This window comes from Xiphophorus hellerii, chromosome 24, assembly GCF_003331165.1.
Source record: "Xiphophorus hellerii strain 12219 chromosome 24, Xiphophorus_hellerii-4.1, whole genome shotgun sequence".
Lineage (NCBI taxonomy): Eukaryota > Metazoa > Chordata > Actinopteri > Cyprinodontiformes > Poeciliidae > Xiphophorus > Xiphophorus hellerii.
Window position 1 is genome coordinate 2211000 of NC_045695.1, and position 15556 is coordinate 2226555.

The 15556-nt window shown below is 38.3% G+C and overlaps 2 protein-coding genes and 2 long non-coding RNA genes across 4 annotated transcripts; 1 reads left to right on the plus strand and 3 right to left on the minus strand.

Moving 5' to 3' along the window:
* Positions 1-428: 428 nt before the first annotated feature.
* Positions 429-1754, minus strand: LOC116716141 (uncharacterized). Its single transcript, XR_004338394.1, has 2 exons — positions 1226-1754; positions 429-1155 (listed from the first exon to the last, which is right to left on the minus strand). It is a non-coding gene; the product is annotated as an uncharacterized LOC116716141 (long non-coding RNA).
* Positions 1755-2623: 869 nt separating this feature from the next.
* cldn10e (claudin 10e) lies at positions 2624-7339 on the minus strand. The gene is made up of 5 exons (XM_032556111.1): positions 6979-7339; positions 6730-6891; positions 5642-5723; positions 5375-5488; positions 2624-3957 (listed from the first exon to the last, which is right to left on the minus strand). Exons 1-5 carry the CDS (start codon positions 7208-7210, stop codon positions 3528-3530), a joined length of 1020 nt encoding a protein of 339 aa, XP_032412002.1. The 5' UTR covers positions 7211-7339; the 3' UTR covers positions 2624-3527.
* On the plus strand, positions 3818-5966 carry LOC116715617 (uncharacterized). The gene is made up of 2 exons (XR_004338212.1): positions 3818-3929; positions 5393-5966. It is a non-coding gene; the product is annotated as an uncharacterized LOC116715617 (long non-coding RNA).
* A 1816-nt stretch (positions 7340-9155) lies between the features above and the next one.
* On the minus strand, positions 9156-11184 carry cldn10a (claudin 10a). Its single transcript, XM_032556110.1, has 3 exons — positions 10965-11184; positions 9363-9524; positions 9156-9283 (listed from the first exon to the last, which is right to left on the minus strand). The coding sequence occupies exons 1-3, from the start codon at positions 11182-11184 to the stop codon at positions 9156-9158; spliced, it is 510 nt and encodes a 169-aa protein (XP_032412001.1).
* Between the last annotated feature and the right edge of the window lie 4372 nt (positions 11185-15556).

The following is a 15556-nucleotide window of genomic DNA, read 5'->3' on the forward strand; positions in this document are numbered from 1 at the left end:
TAAAACATTTTTCCAAAGGTGGAAAGTTTTCGACTTTTTGAAACTCTGAAATGTCCATGTTTTCTTCCTAGGAAACGTCTGAGATTAAATACAATTTTTATTTCATACTTTTGGACCTCAAAGTTTGTTTGTCATCAACATTTTTTTTTTTACTTCCTTTATAAAGATGCGTTCTTATTATTCAGTATGTAACTTCAAAAAAAGTTGTCTGCCTGTACTAAACAGGAACTTTTAAATAACTTATTTTTTATATTTATTTTTATAAACCTTTTTGATCTTAATATGACTGCTCTGCTCATTGCCATTTTATATTATACAACATTTAAAATATGTACTGTACAGTTGTAGCATGTAAACATAACAATTGGAAATCTGTCATTTAAAGTAATGCAGGTGAAATTTCTTTGTAGTTCATTGAAACACAATAAAAACTCTCAATATAATTTTTATTTATATAGATTTTCTTCCCTGCAAACAACAGTTTCCAAGTGGCTGCACAGAAATAATTTAACAAAACTAGACCAGAGGAATGCAGCGTCTGTTTTTGTTTCACATGATTCAGATCAAACATATAAAAATATAAAAAATAACCAGAGCAAATACAATATGGAATAAAAAAAAACCTATTTACTAACGTGTAGAAGATATCTAGACTAACCCATTTAAACTTAATGGAGGTTTTAGGACCTTAAGCTGCTTTAACGTCATACCTCGGCATCTCATGGGATTTGACTAGGCCACTCGTCAATCTTTGCTCTCATTTGAGTGCTTTAGATCACTTTACTGTTGCATAACTCAATAAAACTGGTTATACAGCAGTAATTGATATCAATTAATTGATATATTTGAACTAAATTTTTTGTATGAAAACTCTGTCTAGTTTTTAATTAGTCCTCCCTCCCACTCAAAATTAAAAATTGCTTCTATATTAATCAAAACCTTTGTCAATCCATCCTCAAATGTTAAACATGGGAGTGGCAGCATCATGCTGTGGGGACAGTATCATGATTCAGATGGAGGCCGTAGAATTCTCGAGTTTGTAGTTTTGGCTCTGGAGTAAGTCGAACACAGACGGTTTCGGTGCGGTTTTGTTACGTGACAACGGCGGCCATCTTGTAAGAAGAAATCCTTCTTTTTGCTGACGTGTTCTTCATCCTGTCTGCAACAAAGAGCATAATGTGAAACTTTTTATAGTTTTGTTCATTTTAAAGGTAAGTAAACGAACCTTTGTGGGCGGATAACTGCATGCAGTTGCGCAGTGAACCGTGCAGCCAAGCAACAGGAGACTCCCCACCAAACCGAGGTAGAGAGGCGGTCCGATCTAGTAGCTGAGGAGATGTGATCGAAAAGTACGTTTATTCATAATCTTGATGTTCTCATGTAACATGGCACCCTTCCTCATTAATCTGCTTTGATGTGTAAAACAGCTGAAGTCACTTTGTTTATGTCTAAACAGTGACCAGCCACGTCTGAAATGCCTGGTGGAGAAGGAAGAGGGGGGGAAACGAGACAAACCAGTGAGTAGGAGTTTTGTTTTCACAACAGCAGCTCGAGTTTTCTAGAACTGATCCCTCTTACAGCCCAGCAGTTGGACCGCCCACTCTCCCATCAGCATCCCGTCCTTGGTGCTTCGCTGCCCCCTCCATAACCCCTCCGCCTATCCACGAACACTCCTTCCCAAAAACCGAGAGCACAGTCCTGAGCAATCTGAGGCAGAGCCCAATCAGCAGCAGACCCCTGACTGCCTGGAAGTACCCTGGAAAATAAAATAAAAAAACAGTAAAGTACTCCCAAATGAACAAAACCGTTCATTTATTTATTTATTTTTTATATATATATATCTCTTGTATCCATGTTTAACTTTCAAATACTTATATCAAAAGTGGATTATGCTTTGATACTTAGTGCGTCGTAAAATGATCTGTTCTTAACCACACAGTAGGATAGAATTAAGAAATAGGGTGCAACAACTCTGACTAAACACTGAGTTAAACCACAGCAAATGATGAGAGGGAGACGTGCAGTAAGGTTTACTGTTTACAGTCAACAGTAAATGTTTACAGACCATTTACTGTTGACTTCCTCGTTCACATGCTGCGGTGAAAACTGCAGACAAGAATACAAAACAATACAAAATTTAGTTCTGTGTCTGAACAAACCTTACTCTGCAGTTAGCATGGCCACGGACAGCGAATAAACGGTTTTCCTGGAACAGTGAGTTGTTTCTCCCCATTAGCACATCTAGCTGCGCGTTCATGAGGTTGATTGACAAAGCGAAGCTCCTCCTCTGGGCTCTGATTGGTTGTTTTTGATTGGGGAGTGGTGCCTTTCTTCACACGGCGATAACAGCACAGGAAGGAAGTGGAGGAGTTCGATCTTTTTCTCAGATTGTGTCTCATGTTACACTGTCATGACATGGTGACAGTTTTAACAAATATGGAAAAACATCTTTTTGTAGAAGTTACAAAAATAAGTTTTAAATCACTTTTAAAAAAGCCTTTTATCATATAATAATAATAATAATAAAACCACAATGTGTTTCTTCCAGATGAATTTTCCTTTCTGAGCCTGTTCGGGCATTTGCTTGAATTTCTGAATAACAGTAAAATAGAAACACTTATAGCAATCTTTAGATTTTATTACTACAAAACATTCACTAGTAAAGTTTTTCACATTCAATTTCAACAGGTGTAATTTTCATTAGAGTAATTGATTTGCTGGTTTTCAATTGGGGTTGTGTGGAATAGTTATAAGCAATCAGCATAAAATCTTTATGAGATTTTCAAATAAAACGTTTTCAACAAAAAAAAAATTTTTATTTACAGCATAAATACAGTCTATTGAGTTAGCATGTTAAAGTTTGCCCGAGAAACACACAAAATAATAAACAACTTAGTAATATGCAGATTTTGAACAGACATGTTTTCAATTATAAAGAGGCTAATATTGAATTTCTTGAACTTATTATTCAGCTTGGATCTTGCAATAAGAAGTGGAATTTCCCGTGTGGGCAACTTCCACTTTCTGTATGTGCGGCAGCCATATTGAACTCTGATTGTAGGAACGTTCTGACTTACACAATTGGATTTCTGACATCAAGAGGAATTTTTGTTGTATTTGTGACTAAAAAAATCAACAATTTGTCAGTGTATAAAGGCAACGTACCATTAAAAAGTCAAGGGAAGGCCAAGCAATTTTTGGCCTAACTAGCAGCTGTAGCCAACCTGCTAGCAGCAGTCAAACATTTGCTAGTTTAGCTAGCCAAATTAGCTAGTTTGGCTACAGCTACCTAGCTTTTACGCTTGAATTAACCCTTTGTTTGTAGATGTTTCAGATTACAAGTACATGGTTATTGCATTAAAATAAAACTCAGCTCATCAAAGACAATTGCTTAACATAAAACGGCTAACATTCATAAGGTAATGATTCAGTTAGCTTGCATCTGGTAACTTAATCAAAATTTGTCAGAAACATTCGTAAAGTTGTTTACGAAGTAATTTTGACATTCGACATTTTAATTTATCAGTTCAAATGTAGGAGTTTTTGACAAAAGGTGTAACTCCGTTTCTCAAACTGCCAGACAGCGAGGACACTGTGCGGCTGCTCCGACTGCTCAGACTGCTGCTCCTTGATTCTGACAAAGTAGACAGGCTGGACTCTAAGGACAGGCGTGATTGGTACTCGGATCCTGATCTGGATCCCAAACCATATTTAGAGGTTCCATTTGATCCCGGGGTCCGTCCTGTCAAGGACGACCGGCCCGACCCGGCCGTACGCCCAGATTTGGACGTGTGTGCCGATTTGGAAGACAAGGAGGATACATCCGAACGGTCAGACCGGGACGGCAGCTCAGAGATGGACGACAGTTTGGTATTGGAGGTGACCTCTGATACTTCAGAAGAGGCTGTGGTGGGCTTGTTTTTCTCCAGGTCTGGCTGTGGTTTTACCTTAATTACCCTAAACAAGCAAAAAAAGGGAGGATAAGTTTGAAAACGAAACACCTGAAGAAATCCACATCCTAAAGCACCCAGGAAGCACAAAGTGCTAAGATAAGAGCCAAAATGCTAATATTATTTGCTCCACTTAGCTCCGATTAAAAGCATTACATTAGGTTATATGGTATTTGGTTAATAAAACATCTGAATCTTCATAGATCAACAGAAAGTAGTGCAAAAAATATGAAGAATAAGGAAAACTAGAAAAGGGAGGCCTGCCAAAGTGCCCGTCGGTTTGGACCCAGCGTTCTGATACTAAAAATTAGCATCAATGCTAAAGAAAGCTGCAATGACAAGAATGTTTACTAACATGGACTTGCACCATTCAGTATGATAAAGTACTGAAGTACTGATAAAGTTATGAATCTTTTCCAGGAACATTGTTAAAATGATTTGAAGGCACAGAATCAGCCCAGTACAGGTTCACATTCTCAGGTTAGAGAGACTCACCTGGTATAAAGTTAATTTTTCGGTACTGGAATCACACCGAAGATAAATTAGTTTAATCAAAGTATGTCATGAATATGTGTTCATGTACTCCATCTTAAGTCCAGAGCATAGTAGCATTTTGTTGCTTTTGCCACCACTAGATGATATGCATATAAGATATAACAAACAGCACCATTCAGAGATGCAATGAGTTTATAGCAGTTGTTCCACCATGTCTGTAGTTCTGACGTTCTGCCATCACTGTGGTTCTAAAGAGCAGCTCAGAGAGGCAGACTAAATTCTGTCTATTTTGAGTCTAACTGACACTGTTTTGTGTCAGTTAGACTTTTGTTTTGAGTTAAATTTGGTTCGTTTTTTGTTAATTATGTTGCCACAGTTACTCAAAATGCCAACAAAAGTAATAGCTCCCCTCACGGGATTGAGCCTCACGTTTTGATATATATATTGTGAGGGGCCACGCAGCGGTACAAGCCGCATTAATGGTAGTAGGAGGCAGCAGTTATTTTGAGGTGTAGAATAATAGGTGCCTGCCATGCATTGCATGGAGGCAGTCGCAAGTCAGTCACTGCTCTCCTTATGCATTGCTATGGGCAGGCCCCAATGATGCATCTTTCTCAACATTTTAACAAGTAAACCTGGAAAATGAGCTGTTCTCTGTAGAACATTTCGCTGCAAATCTTTTAACACAGAGCTCTATCAGTTTGTTACTTTGTACATGACAAAACATGAAAAATTTGATGGTGTATGGCTATCTTTGAAGGCACAAAATTCTGACCTGAGTATTATTTAGTGAGGTCAAAAGTTGTTTAATAAAATCCCTAAGCATGTGCCCACTGAAGTTGTTTTATTGTTTATCGTCTGTGAAAGTGAGTGCTGTAGTGTCACTTCAGTTTGGTCGCCCAATAGCAGGTAATGACTCCATTACTGACCTTTCTCTTCTTCCACAGAGCGGCGTGCATACTGACCACAGATAGAAAAAACCACCAGTCATGTGAAAGGCCGAGCCCACCCAGCCGAGGAACAACGGAGTGCCAAGGCCATACCTGAAAATAGTTACATAAATATCGTGCAAGATTAATACACAAAGATTTTTACCTGTATTAAAAAGATAACAGATTTACAATGAAAAGAAAGTAATGGTTTCAAAGGTAAGGTGGGCAATATGCATGTTTGTTTGATTAGGCCTGTTAACTTACTCGAGTCCAGTCAGGCTAGAATCGAAGTTTTTGATTATGACGTAATCTGAATACACGGCATACCCACATGTGGACAATGCACCTGAGAGAAAATCATGTTGGAAAAATATTAATGGAGTATCCAGTCGATAAACTTTGTCACATTTCTTATAATCATTAGGTTTAGTGGATATCGTAAAGTTTCTCATTTTGGCACTCATGAACTCCAACGGAGGATTGAAAGCTCCAGGATGTTCACTGGTTATCCTGTCACAACTCAATTTGGACGTCTTGTACAATACTACTGCTGGATTATCTAATAGCTTCATTAAATCCTTTTATTTATTTTTATGTCAAAATGGCCATTTACCTTCAAAATAATGACAATACAATTCTATCCATTCACCATGAAACTTAGTAAAATTTTAAAAATGTCAATCAGAAGCAAATTTCAGTAAGAATAAAAAAATCATATTCAAAGATGCATAATCGAGTTCTGTTTTTTTAAAAGAGATATGGCATAAATAAGAGTAGCATGAATGATATTTATTCCTTTTTTTTGTTTTTTTAAATTTAAAGTCAAATTGTTGGTATTTGTAGCTGCTTGCTAACTTATGGTCATTCCAGAACCTTTGTAGCGTTCTTATTGCTAGCATGCTATCACATGCTATTCAAAAGTTCCCTCATCTTTTTTTTAATTAGTATGAAAAGGACAATTTTCTATCTTTTAAGAGTATGGTCATATTTTTAGCTGTTTATAAAAACTGTTTCATTCAAATTAGTTTAATACTGCTAGAATTAGCTAGCATGCTTGTGCTTCTGGGGAAAGTACTGGAACAGTTACTGTCACTAAGCTAGCACAACAAAAAATTGAAGTACATTGATTTTTAGCACTTTGGTTAAGAATAGCAACCTTTTCTTGGTAGGTATATTAAAATATTACAATTTTAGCTAATTTTTAGACATTTTAATAAGACAAAATCTGAGCTGGTAATTGTATTATTAGCAGTAAAGCAATATGACAAAACATGGAAATTACAAAGGATTGGGATTTATTAAATCATGTACATTTTGAAAAAAAAAAAAATTTCCACATATAGAATATTTACCACTGATGATGTGGCACAATCCACCCGTAAAGATCTTCTTGTACTTTGAAGGGTCTTTACCCCCAATATGGGTGCATTCCATACCCAACAGGCTGAGTACGAACCCCAGCATACCCAGAGAAAGAGCTCCCATCAGTAGGCCTCGCACTATTTGAACGTGCCCTTTAAGTACAAAGACAGACATTTATATAGGCAGATTTGAAAACAAAGTGGTTACAGATCGAAGTACGTGAATATGTGTTTACTTGCCTTCCACAGACCAGAGCACAGGGAAATCATGGCAATTACTGACTGCAGTTGAATCGGTGAAGCATTTTCTCCATAAGCTGGACCAGTGCCATGCCACTTTGATGATGGCCGAACCACCCATACCACCAACTGAGGCTATCTTCCAGCCCTCCATAGCCATAGTGCAGGCCACAAAGATCCAGCCTAACACGGTCATTAAAAATCCCCAGATTTGGACCACTCTGATCTTCATCTTTAGGCCTCTGCAGGTGAGTTTCCCTCTAGATTTCTCATCCAACAATGTTCACCGTCTCCAACGTTTAGGTTATATTCTCCAGATATGCGGTCGGTCTCCTACCCAACAAGTCTTCAAAGAAAGTCGAGCAGGTGAATTGGTCTGATGCTGTGCAGAAGGAGTGTCTACCAGATCAGGTGTTTCGTAAAATGTGGGTGGGAGACATAATTCACTCTGGTTCCCAGAAGCCACTGCTGAAAACGGCCAGATTAGAATCTAGACTAAAACCACTTGACCAAGCAAATATCAGGTTACACAGGACTTCATGCATCCACTCAAGTTTCTCACAGATTCAGGAATATGTGCAAAATGAGACAAAATGATCTTTAAATCATTTTGACTTAAAATGTAGCAACTATGTCTGAAAACGGTGAATATAAATATGCCAAACTACTTTTATATCCCTTTTTATTATATCCCTCTTGTGGTTTCATGTTTTGTCACACAAAAAAATGTTTGAGCGTGTCAAGCTAATTTTTAATGTCAGACAGAAATAACCAGAGTACATACAAAATGCAGTTTTTAACTAACCTGGTCCAGTATGAAGTAAGTATACTCCTGTTAAATCAAAAGCTACCTGTTATTAACCACGTTTAGTCAAAGTGCGGCCTTAATTCAGATTGAAATGACCTAAAACACAGCATTAATTCTCAAAACCTCTTCATTGCGGCTGATTTGTCATAAAATACTGGCGTACCCTTTCAATTTCACACTCCCCCAACTTCACTTTTTGACACTTAACTTACAACGAAACATCTCTCATCAGGCATACGTACATCTTAGTGTTTTGTTTTACGACTCCATCTTCTGCTTGATGCGACCGTAAACCGTATGCTTCAGTTGTTTTGACCTTTACATGAATTATGTAATAGCACTACTGGTATGAGTTGAGCTGCTTAAAGCATCCCTCTCGATTGTGCCTTGGGCTGTAAGCTGTTGGTTATTGGTCATTTCACCAGGTACGCACTGTGCCATGGTTCCCAGAGACACACACATTCTTTGTGCTGTCCTAATTACAGGTAAATCCAAGATAATGAGACTTCCCGGGAATTAATGTTCTCATAGCAGAGATGAAAGAACTGTTCTTTGCTACGAGTTCCAGTTGGCTTTTGATGCAAGTTATTGTAGTGAGATATTAAAAATGAACAACTGCTCAGGTAGCCTGGTAAAAACCAGACCCTTATTTTTTTTTATGCTACTGGCTTCATAGAGAAGGTCTGGACTCTCGGCCAATGAGAAACGATTGCTTCCTGGAAGCCCTGGACTCTGTTGAAGTTGAGATTTGTCTGTGATGTATGTAATGCGCCAGCTCGACACTATGAAGCTTACCATAAATTCATAAAAGCTTCAAAAGTAAAAAAAAAAAATCTTTCAACTTTTGAAAGTATTTTTCTTGAATATTTCTGAGATTAATCAAAATATTTGAGTTTTTTGGCAGTAATTTTATTCTATCTACAATGGCCTTAGGTAGGTGCTACTGTTATTGAGATGTTATTTCATAAAGATACAAATCTATGCAGTTAACCCAAGAAAGAAGACAGTCCAGTTTGTTTCACACATAAGCGTTTCTTATGTGCTTATGTGTCTTCGGCTCTCGTGGCTCCATTTGCAGGCTGTTTGCCCTCTTGTTGTGTGTTGTCCCGAATGTCGGTGCTCCTGTGTAAGAGTATTTGCCTCTGCAAAAATTAGAAAAACTATTTAAAAAAGTGATTGCATATATTATCGTATTATGTTTACAAAACTTAAACAGAAAAATGCTGACCTTAAGCTGAAGCTTTCAGAAAGGGAGAGGCACAGCAGAAGTCCACCTAAAATACAAAGCACGGATCCAGACCAGCCTATGAAGAGAGCCGCCCCCAGTTCAAACCTATGTAGGGAAAAAACTTAATTCTGACAAGCAGGTTCATGTGAATCTTTGGGTGAAATGTTTTATGATCTTGGATGCATACTTCTGTGCAACGAACGTTGGGTCAAAGAAGTCTGTTGTGATCCTACGAGCATATATGGAACATGCAGTCATGCAGCAGATCCCTGTTCAGACAACATTCATTAATTTCCAAAGGAAGTTTGGGTATTCTGATTGAATTCCAACTCGTATTTCAGGACTCACCACTGAGAATGAAGTGGAGGCCCGACAGAACGGTCAGACGAGCCTTGGTGGTGTCCGAGCCCCCTATTTTTGTGCACTTCATTCCCAGCAATGCCAAAGTGGCACCGAAGAAACCCAGGCAAACGGCAGCGATCATCAAACCCCGACACACCTGGATATACGCTGTAAGTTGAGAATAAAAAGGAATTTTTGCTAAAGTATTGTATTACAATACCATCCTATCGACGTCTTCAACAAATGTTTAAGTATTTAGACGAAACAATCTGACATATTTGGAATATTTCTCTCATTCCACCAAAAAATGGTAAGTACTCACTCCCATTGTAGATGCATTCACAAGAGAGTCAAGACTGTAATTCCTGCCAAAACTGTTTCAACAAAAATATTAACACCCAGTAATGAAACCTTAGTAAACTATTTGTTTAAAAGTTAACATGAAAATACATTTACAGAAACAGCTAAAACTATGTTGATATTTTAGTAAAAACTACTCAAATCTGCTATTGTATGAGGTTGATATTTATGTTTGTACCCTTTGAAATATACATTTCCACCTTAGGATAGAAAGTGATATAAACCATCTTAACATTTATTTCGAAATGTTACCAGAAAATATTTCTTTAGCATCAAAGGCTGGGCTAAACTCTGTCAGCAGGTTCCCAGGAAGACAACTTTTCCAAGGGGCTTCTGGGTAAATTTTCTCTTCATAAAAAGCCTGCATGTTTTAAAAAATCCATTTTATTACATTAAGATGAGCAGATATTTCTGCTCATTTTACACCACAAAATTGTTATGCATTACCAGACGTTAATGGTGGACGGTGTAGTTAATCAGATTGACGCATGCTAGCTAGGCTACAGCTAATGCTTAGCATGAAAAGACATGAGTGACATCAGTGACTTTATATGGTTATGTTTTCTGTATGTTTCTTAATAAAATTCCATGAGATGATTTTGGTTTGATCAAGGGTATCTGTCATATTCATGAGACAAATAGGAAACCATTTTTTAAATAACTTCTTAGATGTCAGATTTGAGAATTTTTATGACTTTTGTCGTAAATAACTACAAAAAACAAACCTATGATGCAACGATTTATGGTACAAAACAAACAATGAAGTAGTTTTACAGGTAACAAATGAAAGTACAAATTGGTGAAAGGGCAAACTTTCCCATTACAGCAAGTGCTTGTGCAGACATGGCCAATTTTTCTGCAATAATAAGACGTCAAAATTTAGTATTTTGAAAAATGGACCAATGCACAAGCTAATAAGATGTATTTAAAGGCCCTTCACATTTCAGACTGGCAAGAGATGGTGCTGTCTCAACCTTAATATATTCTGGTTGGTCACAAATGACCCTTTCTGTTTGCATGACTTTGTAGCATTGGGTCACATGACAGTGCTAGGTCATACCAGTCTAGCACACCTACTTCCCTGACGCACTCCAGGTGGTCTTTGTCATTAAAACGTTGCAATTTATGATGAAATATTAAGTTCCGAATCCATTTTCCCTATTGTTGATTTACACAAGTACACAATGATATAGCTCAATATGGTCTTGGCTTCTAGCAGTCACAAAGTTTAAACATCCACTAACTCACCATCCAGAGCCAGCATCGACGGGAAGTCTTTGCAGTTGGACACCCCCGTGGAATCAGTCACGCACGTTTTCCACAGATTAGACCAGAACGTTGCCGTCGTGATAACCGTCCCATCCACGGACGACACCTTCCAGTAGTCTGTGGGCACTGTGGACGATACCAAGATCCACCCAGAGACGGTTAGAAGAAAGGCAATGATCTCCGTTGCCATGTTGACCATTGTTTCCACTCTGGATTTGGTTCAGAGTGAGATCTTTCCCTCAGGAGAGATTGGAGAGAAAGTGGGTTGGTCTGACTATGAAAGGTATGTTGGAGTTGGCAGTTGTGCAGAATTTTGCTTCTGCTTCACCTGCCCAGCCTCAGAGGCCTTGGTGAACAGCCAGAGATCATGTAATGTATTTAGGAAGTGTTGTGGATGGATCTGCCGTGATTAAAACTCAAGTCATTACTTCAGATCCATAATCTGCGAGTGGAATGTGAGGTCAGTCTTTAATTAAAAGAAACTAAAATGTTTTTGATTGACAGGGGGAAGTATAAGGGGTAAAAAAAATAGGAAACACGAATGACTAGGAGACAACAGCTTTGTCCACAATGTTTCTCCTCTTAAGGGGATTATGGTTGCTTCTTGATCATAACTAATCAATATTTGAATTTCTGTACTTTGTTCTCCCTTGAGCAAAACATCTATTGCTGCATTGTAGCGCCATCATGTGGCAGAAAGAAGAAACGGTTATTAGAAAGAAATATCTGTTCACTCATGGCTACAGGTTTTGAGACAGTCAGGACTCATTGCTCTAAAACTTTAAATATAAAGTTCCAATGGGATATATCTGGAAAACCTCAGGAGAAAGACGAGAAAAAAATCCTGAACTACCTGACATCTTAAAATACAGAGGAAATCTGATCATCCACTAGGTGGCGGTGACACTCACCTAATTTTTCAAGCTTTAATCTGTCGCTTCATCTCCTCCTACCTCCCACCTTCATCCATAAGCAAGAACCTAGGATACATTAACTCCTCTGATTGAGGCAGAGACTGGCCCCTCACCAGGAGGGAGCAGTTCACCTCTTTCCAAGTTCAGAACGGTTGCCTCGGACTCACTTCAATCTCTCTTCCCGGCTGCTTTAAACTACTGGGAACCATTCCAGGAACTAAACTTCTCTTAGCTTAGTCACAATTGTGGAGATTAGCTAAACGTTTTTTCATTACAGTTATTTTTTTAGTAAAAAGAGTGAAAACCCTTTTGGAATCTCAACAATCCTTCAATTTTTCAAGTATTAGAGATGTTTTAACCATGGGGTGGCTGAATGTTTTGGTCCAGACAGGTTCTATACAAGTTTAACTTCACAGATGGTTATTTCTTATTTGTCTTCTGTCAGTGCAGGAATCATATGCAGCTGTTTAATTTTAACAACAACATTGGACTTTGAGCTAGGATTGGAGGGGGGGAAATAAAGGGTAGTGTGAGTGGTATGGAAATCTGAGACAGGCTTAAAATTAAAGGTCTGTGTGAAATTTATAAGGAGGAGGTGGACATGTTGGCACAGGTCCACTTGTGTTTGGTACTCAGGTCGAAGTGACTCAGCATTTTAGGATCCGTAATAATCTGGTACCGGAAAACATCCCATATTTGAGTGCTGACCTGATTTTGAGCAGTTCAAAGAAAAGATAAATCCTCCTAATCGTTCCAGATTGTTCATTCCAGAGAAGGAAACATTTGAATTCCCAGAAACATTATTAAGACGCCACCGGCTACCCTTCAGGTTACCTGTTTTGTAAGCGCTCATCAGACAGTGTCTGGGGTCATAAACTGGGGACAGGTACAACCTTTGCAGGGGAAGAATTCCAGGAAATCCAAGCTCAGCTATTTTTACCGTCAGTAAATGGCACAGAGGCAGGTGCTGAGTGTCTTTATGAAATCTCTAGATAGTTAAACCCTCAGATGTACGTTACCATGGCTGCTGTTGCTGGGATGTTTTAGAAAGGCCCCTTGCTTAATCCTGTATAGCAGCCAATTCAAAGGGAAACAGCTGGTACAGGTGGTTTCTGTGATAATGTATGCTGATGATCATGATCATCTGATAACTTTGGGTAGGAAATCTGCCAATTGGTAATGACAGCATTAGTTTTGTTACTACAGTATTTATGTTATAAAATGGATGCAGGTTGGGTAAAACAGTATCAAAAGTTAAACAAGTTTTTCTGGCTTTAAGGTGAGTAGCAGAGACAGGAAGGCCAATCGTAACGCTATAACCACCCAAGACTGTAGACTTCCTAAATGGAAGAATTGTAGCTGTTTTTGTTTTAAATTGTGAGAACTGTAACTCTGTCCATGAGGATCTATCTGCCCGACAGTTTTGTAGGAACTGAAGTGATGCATAACTGTTTACTTAAAAGAGTAAATACTTCTGTAAGTCAAAGGTAAAAGAATGAAACGATATTTTCTGGCCACATATTCTCAACTGGATTTACATCTACGCCTTTACCCTTGCTTTTACTCTACTTAAGTGCATTAAGTTGGTGCCATGTAAGTGACTGATATGCTATTTGTGGGAACAAAATGTCCAATGAATGTACTTTGAATATTTATAACCATTTTGCAATTATTTGTGTAGGACAGCAATAGCAATCCTGACCACTCTTTTCCTCTATTTGGCATCTTGCTTGCCCTTTATTTATCTGTGCCACTTGCAGTTCAAACAACTGCACTGAGCTCAGAGCTCACATACTTGACTTATGAATTCTGTATGTGACAAATGTTCAACTTACACCTGTTTGTTTGACCCATGGATTCCCTCTGTCTCTATTTTTTAGAAAAGCCAGTATTGTTTATCGCTCCCCAAACAAGGATTTGAAATGACTTGTTTTGTTTTTCGTGGTTAAATAAAGGATACATACATTTAGTGCTATATAGACAAACATAATGTTGGATGAGCTGGTGCATGACTGATTTTTACAGAGACCAGTAAAGACTATATTGCACTCATCTAAACTAAATTAAAATGCATGCACTAGTCTTTCTGTGGCCCGCGATGATGAAATCCTTTATTCTGGCAATGTTTTAAGTAAGCTGATTTGGTAACAGAGATTTTGTGCTTGTGTACTTTCAGATCCAAGTCCAAAGCTACACACAGGTTTTTTGCATTTTCTGTGGTTTTTAGCCCAATTGATTTTTGCCAAGTTCTGATCTTAAGCCTCGGATGTTGGGACCGTAAACAATAACTTCTGTCTTATTTGTGTTGACGTTATGATAACGCTCGGTGAGTTCAATGTATTAGGGTCATGCAGTGACACCATAAAATGAAGTTGTGTGTCGTCAGCATAAAAGGTAAATTTGCCTGTACTTGTGTAGCTCTTTATTAAAGTCCAGAGGACCTCAAAGTGCTTCCCCTACATTCAGTCATCCACCCAAAGGGTCGGAGATGCTTTAGCACTCTGATAATGATATGTAATAAAAAGTGGAATAAAATAAATAAATAAATAAATAAATAAATAAGTGGTATGAGAATGCACCCGTGAGAAACCCCACAATTCATTGCTTTTCTAGACCCGTAACTGTCAAGATGCATATTGTCCAGAACTTTGCAGATGCAGTCTGGGTACTGTGTGGGGGGTTAAAGCCTGACAAGAAGGCACTGAGATTATTTTTACAATGAAGGGATTTAAAAATATATAATTTTTTTTACTGTTTTTTCCAATGACCTTTTGCCAAAAGTAGGAGATTGGATGCTGGTTCGTATTTACATACTGATGCATCTTCATTTGTTTTCTATAAAACATGTTTATCACTCCAGTTCCAAAAACTGTTTTTCAAAACTTAACAGTCAGCGAGAAGGCAGAAAGGTGTCGATTTCAGGTTATCAGAAAGATATAACTCTCACTCATTTTAACTCTTGATAGTAAACATGATTTCCTCATGAATATGATAGTAGATGAAGGTTTCATCTGTGAGTGGTTGTTTTTATGGTTGGTGATTGAGGAACAGAGCAGATTTAGCGGTGAGGACAGCGTGGGAAAGCTGTACTTATTCACTGGACGTTATTCTCACCAGCTCTTTGAATAATCTCCCGCTGTCTTTTCTCCTTTGGCCTTTTTCCTGGTCAGTGCTAGCTAAACATCGTCAGGAGGAAAACGTGAGTCTTCGAGCCGTAGCCATTCTGCTGTGTAACAGTGACAGTGTAATTGTTTACCTAAGCTACACGTGAGTGAGTTACTTCAGAACGTTCCTTGAGTGCGATAGCAGCAATAGGAGGCTGACGGGAGTGCCATGCTGATAAGTAACCCAGCAGGAAACACCTGTGGAGAGTCAAGGGGCTTCTCTCATACGCAGGCTCCTTCTGTTTATGGACAGGATGTCCTCTCTGTGTGGACAGCACGCCTTGTGTGTCTTTCTGTATCAAACCAAAGAGTGAGAAAATAAAAGGAAGTTCCTCCACCATGGAAAGTTGAGAGGAAAACTCCTTACTACCTTAATTCAGTCCTCTCACATGACAATTGGTGTACTAGTTACCTTCTAAAAAGCCCTATGAGCATTTAACTGTGTCATCATGATGAATAAAAACAGTGAGATGTTTTTATATTATAACCATGT

What these genes read in the sequence shown, in the direction of transcription:
- cldn10a (XM_032556110.1), bottom strand. Translation starts at nt 11,184, where the DNA reads ATGGTCAACATGGCAACGGAGATCATTGCCTTTCTTCTAACCGTCTCT. An exon ending in GTCGATGCTGGCTCTGGATG is followed by an intron (nt 9,525 to 10,964) that starts GTGAGTTAGTGG and finishes CTCAACTTACAG; the next exon opens with CGTATATCCAGGTGTGTCGG. An exon ending in CCTCCACTTCATTCTCAGTG is followed by an intron (nt 9,284 to 9,362) that starts GTGAGTCCTGAA and finishes TTGTCTGAACAG; the next exon opens with GGATCTGCTGCATGACTGCA.
- cldn10e (XM_032556111.1), bottom strand. Translation starts at nt 7,210, where the DNA reads ATGAAGATCAGAGTGGTCCAAATCTGGGGATTTTTAATGACCGTGTTA. An exon ending in ATTGTGCCACATCATCAGTG is followed by an intron (nt 5,724 to 6,729) that starts GTAAATATTCTA and finishes ATTTTCTCTCAG; the next exon opens with GTGCATTGTCCACATGTGGG. An exon ending in CTCTGTGGAAGAAGAGAAAG is followed by an intron (nt 3,958 to 5,374) that starts GTCAGTAATGGA and finishes TTGCTTGTTTAG; the next exon opens with GGTAATTAAGGTAAAACCAC.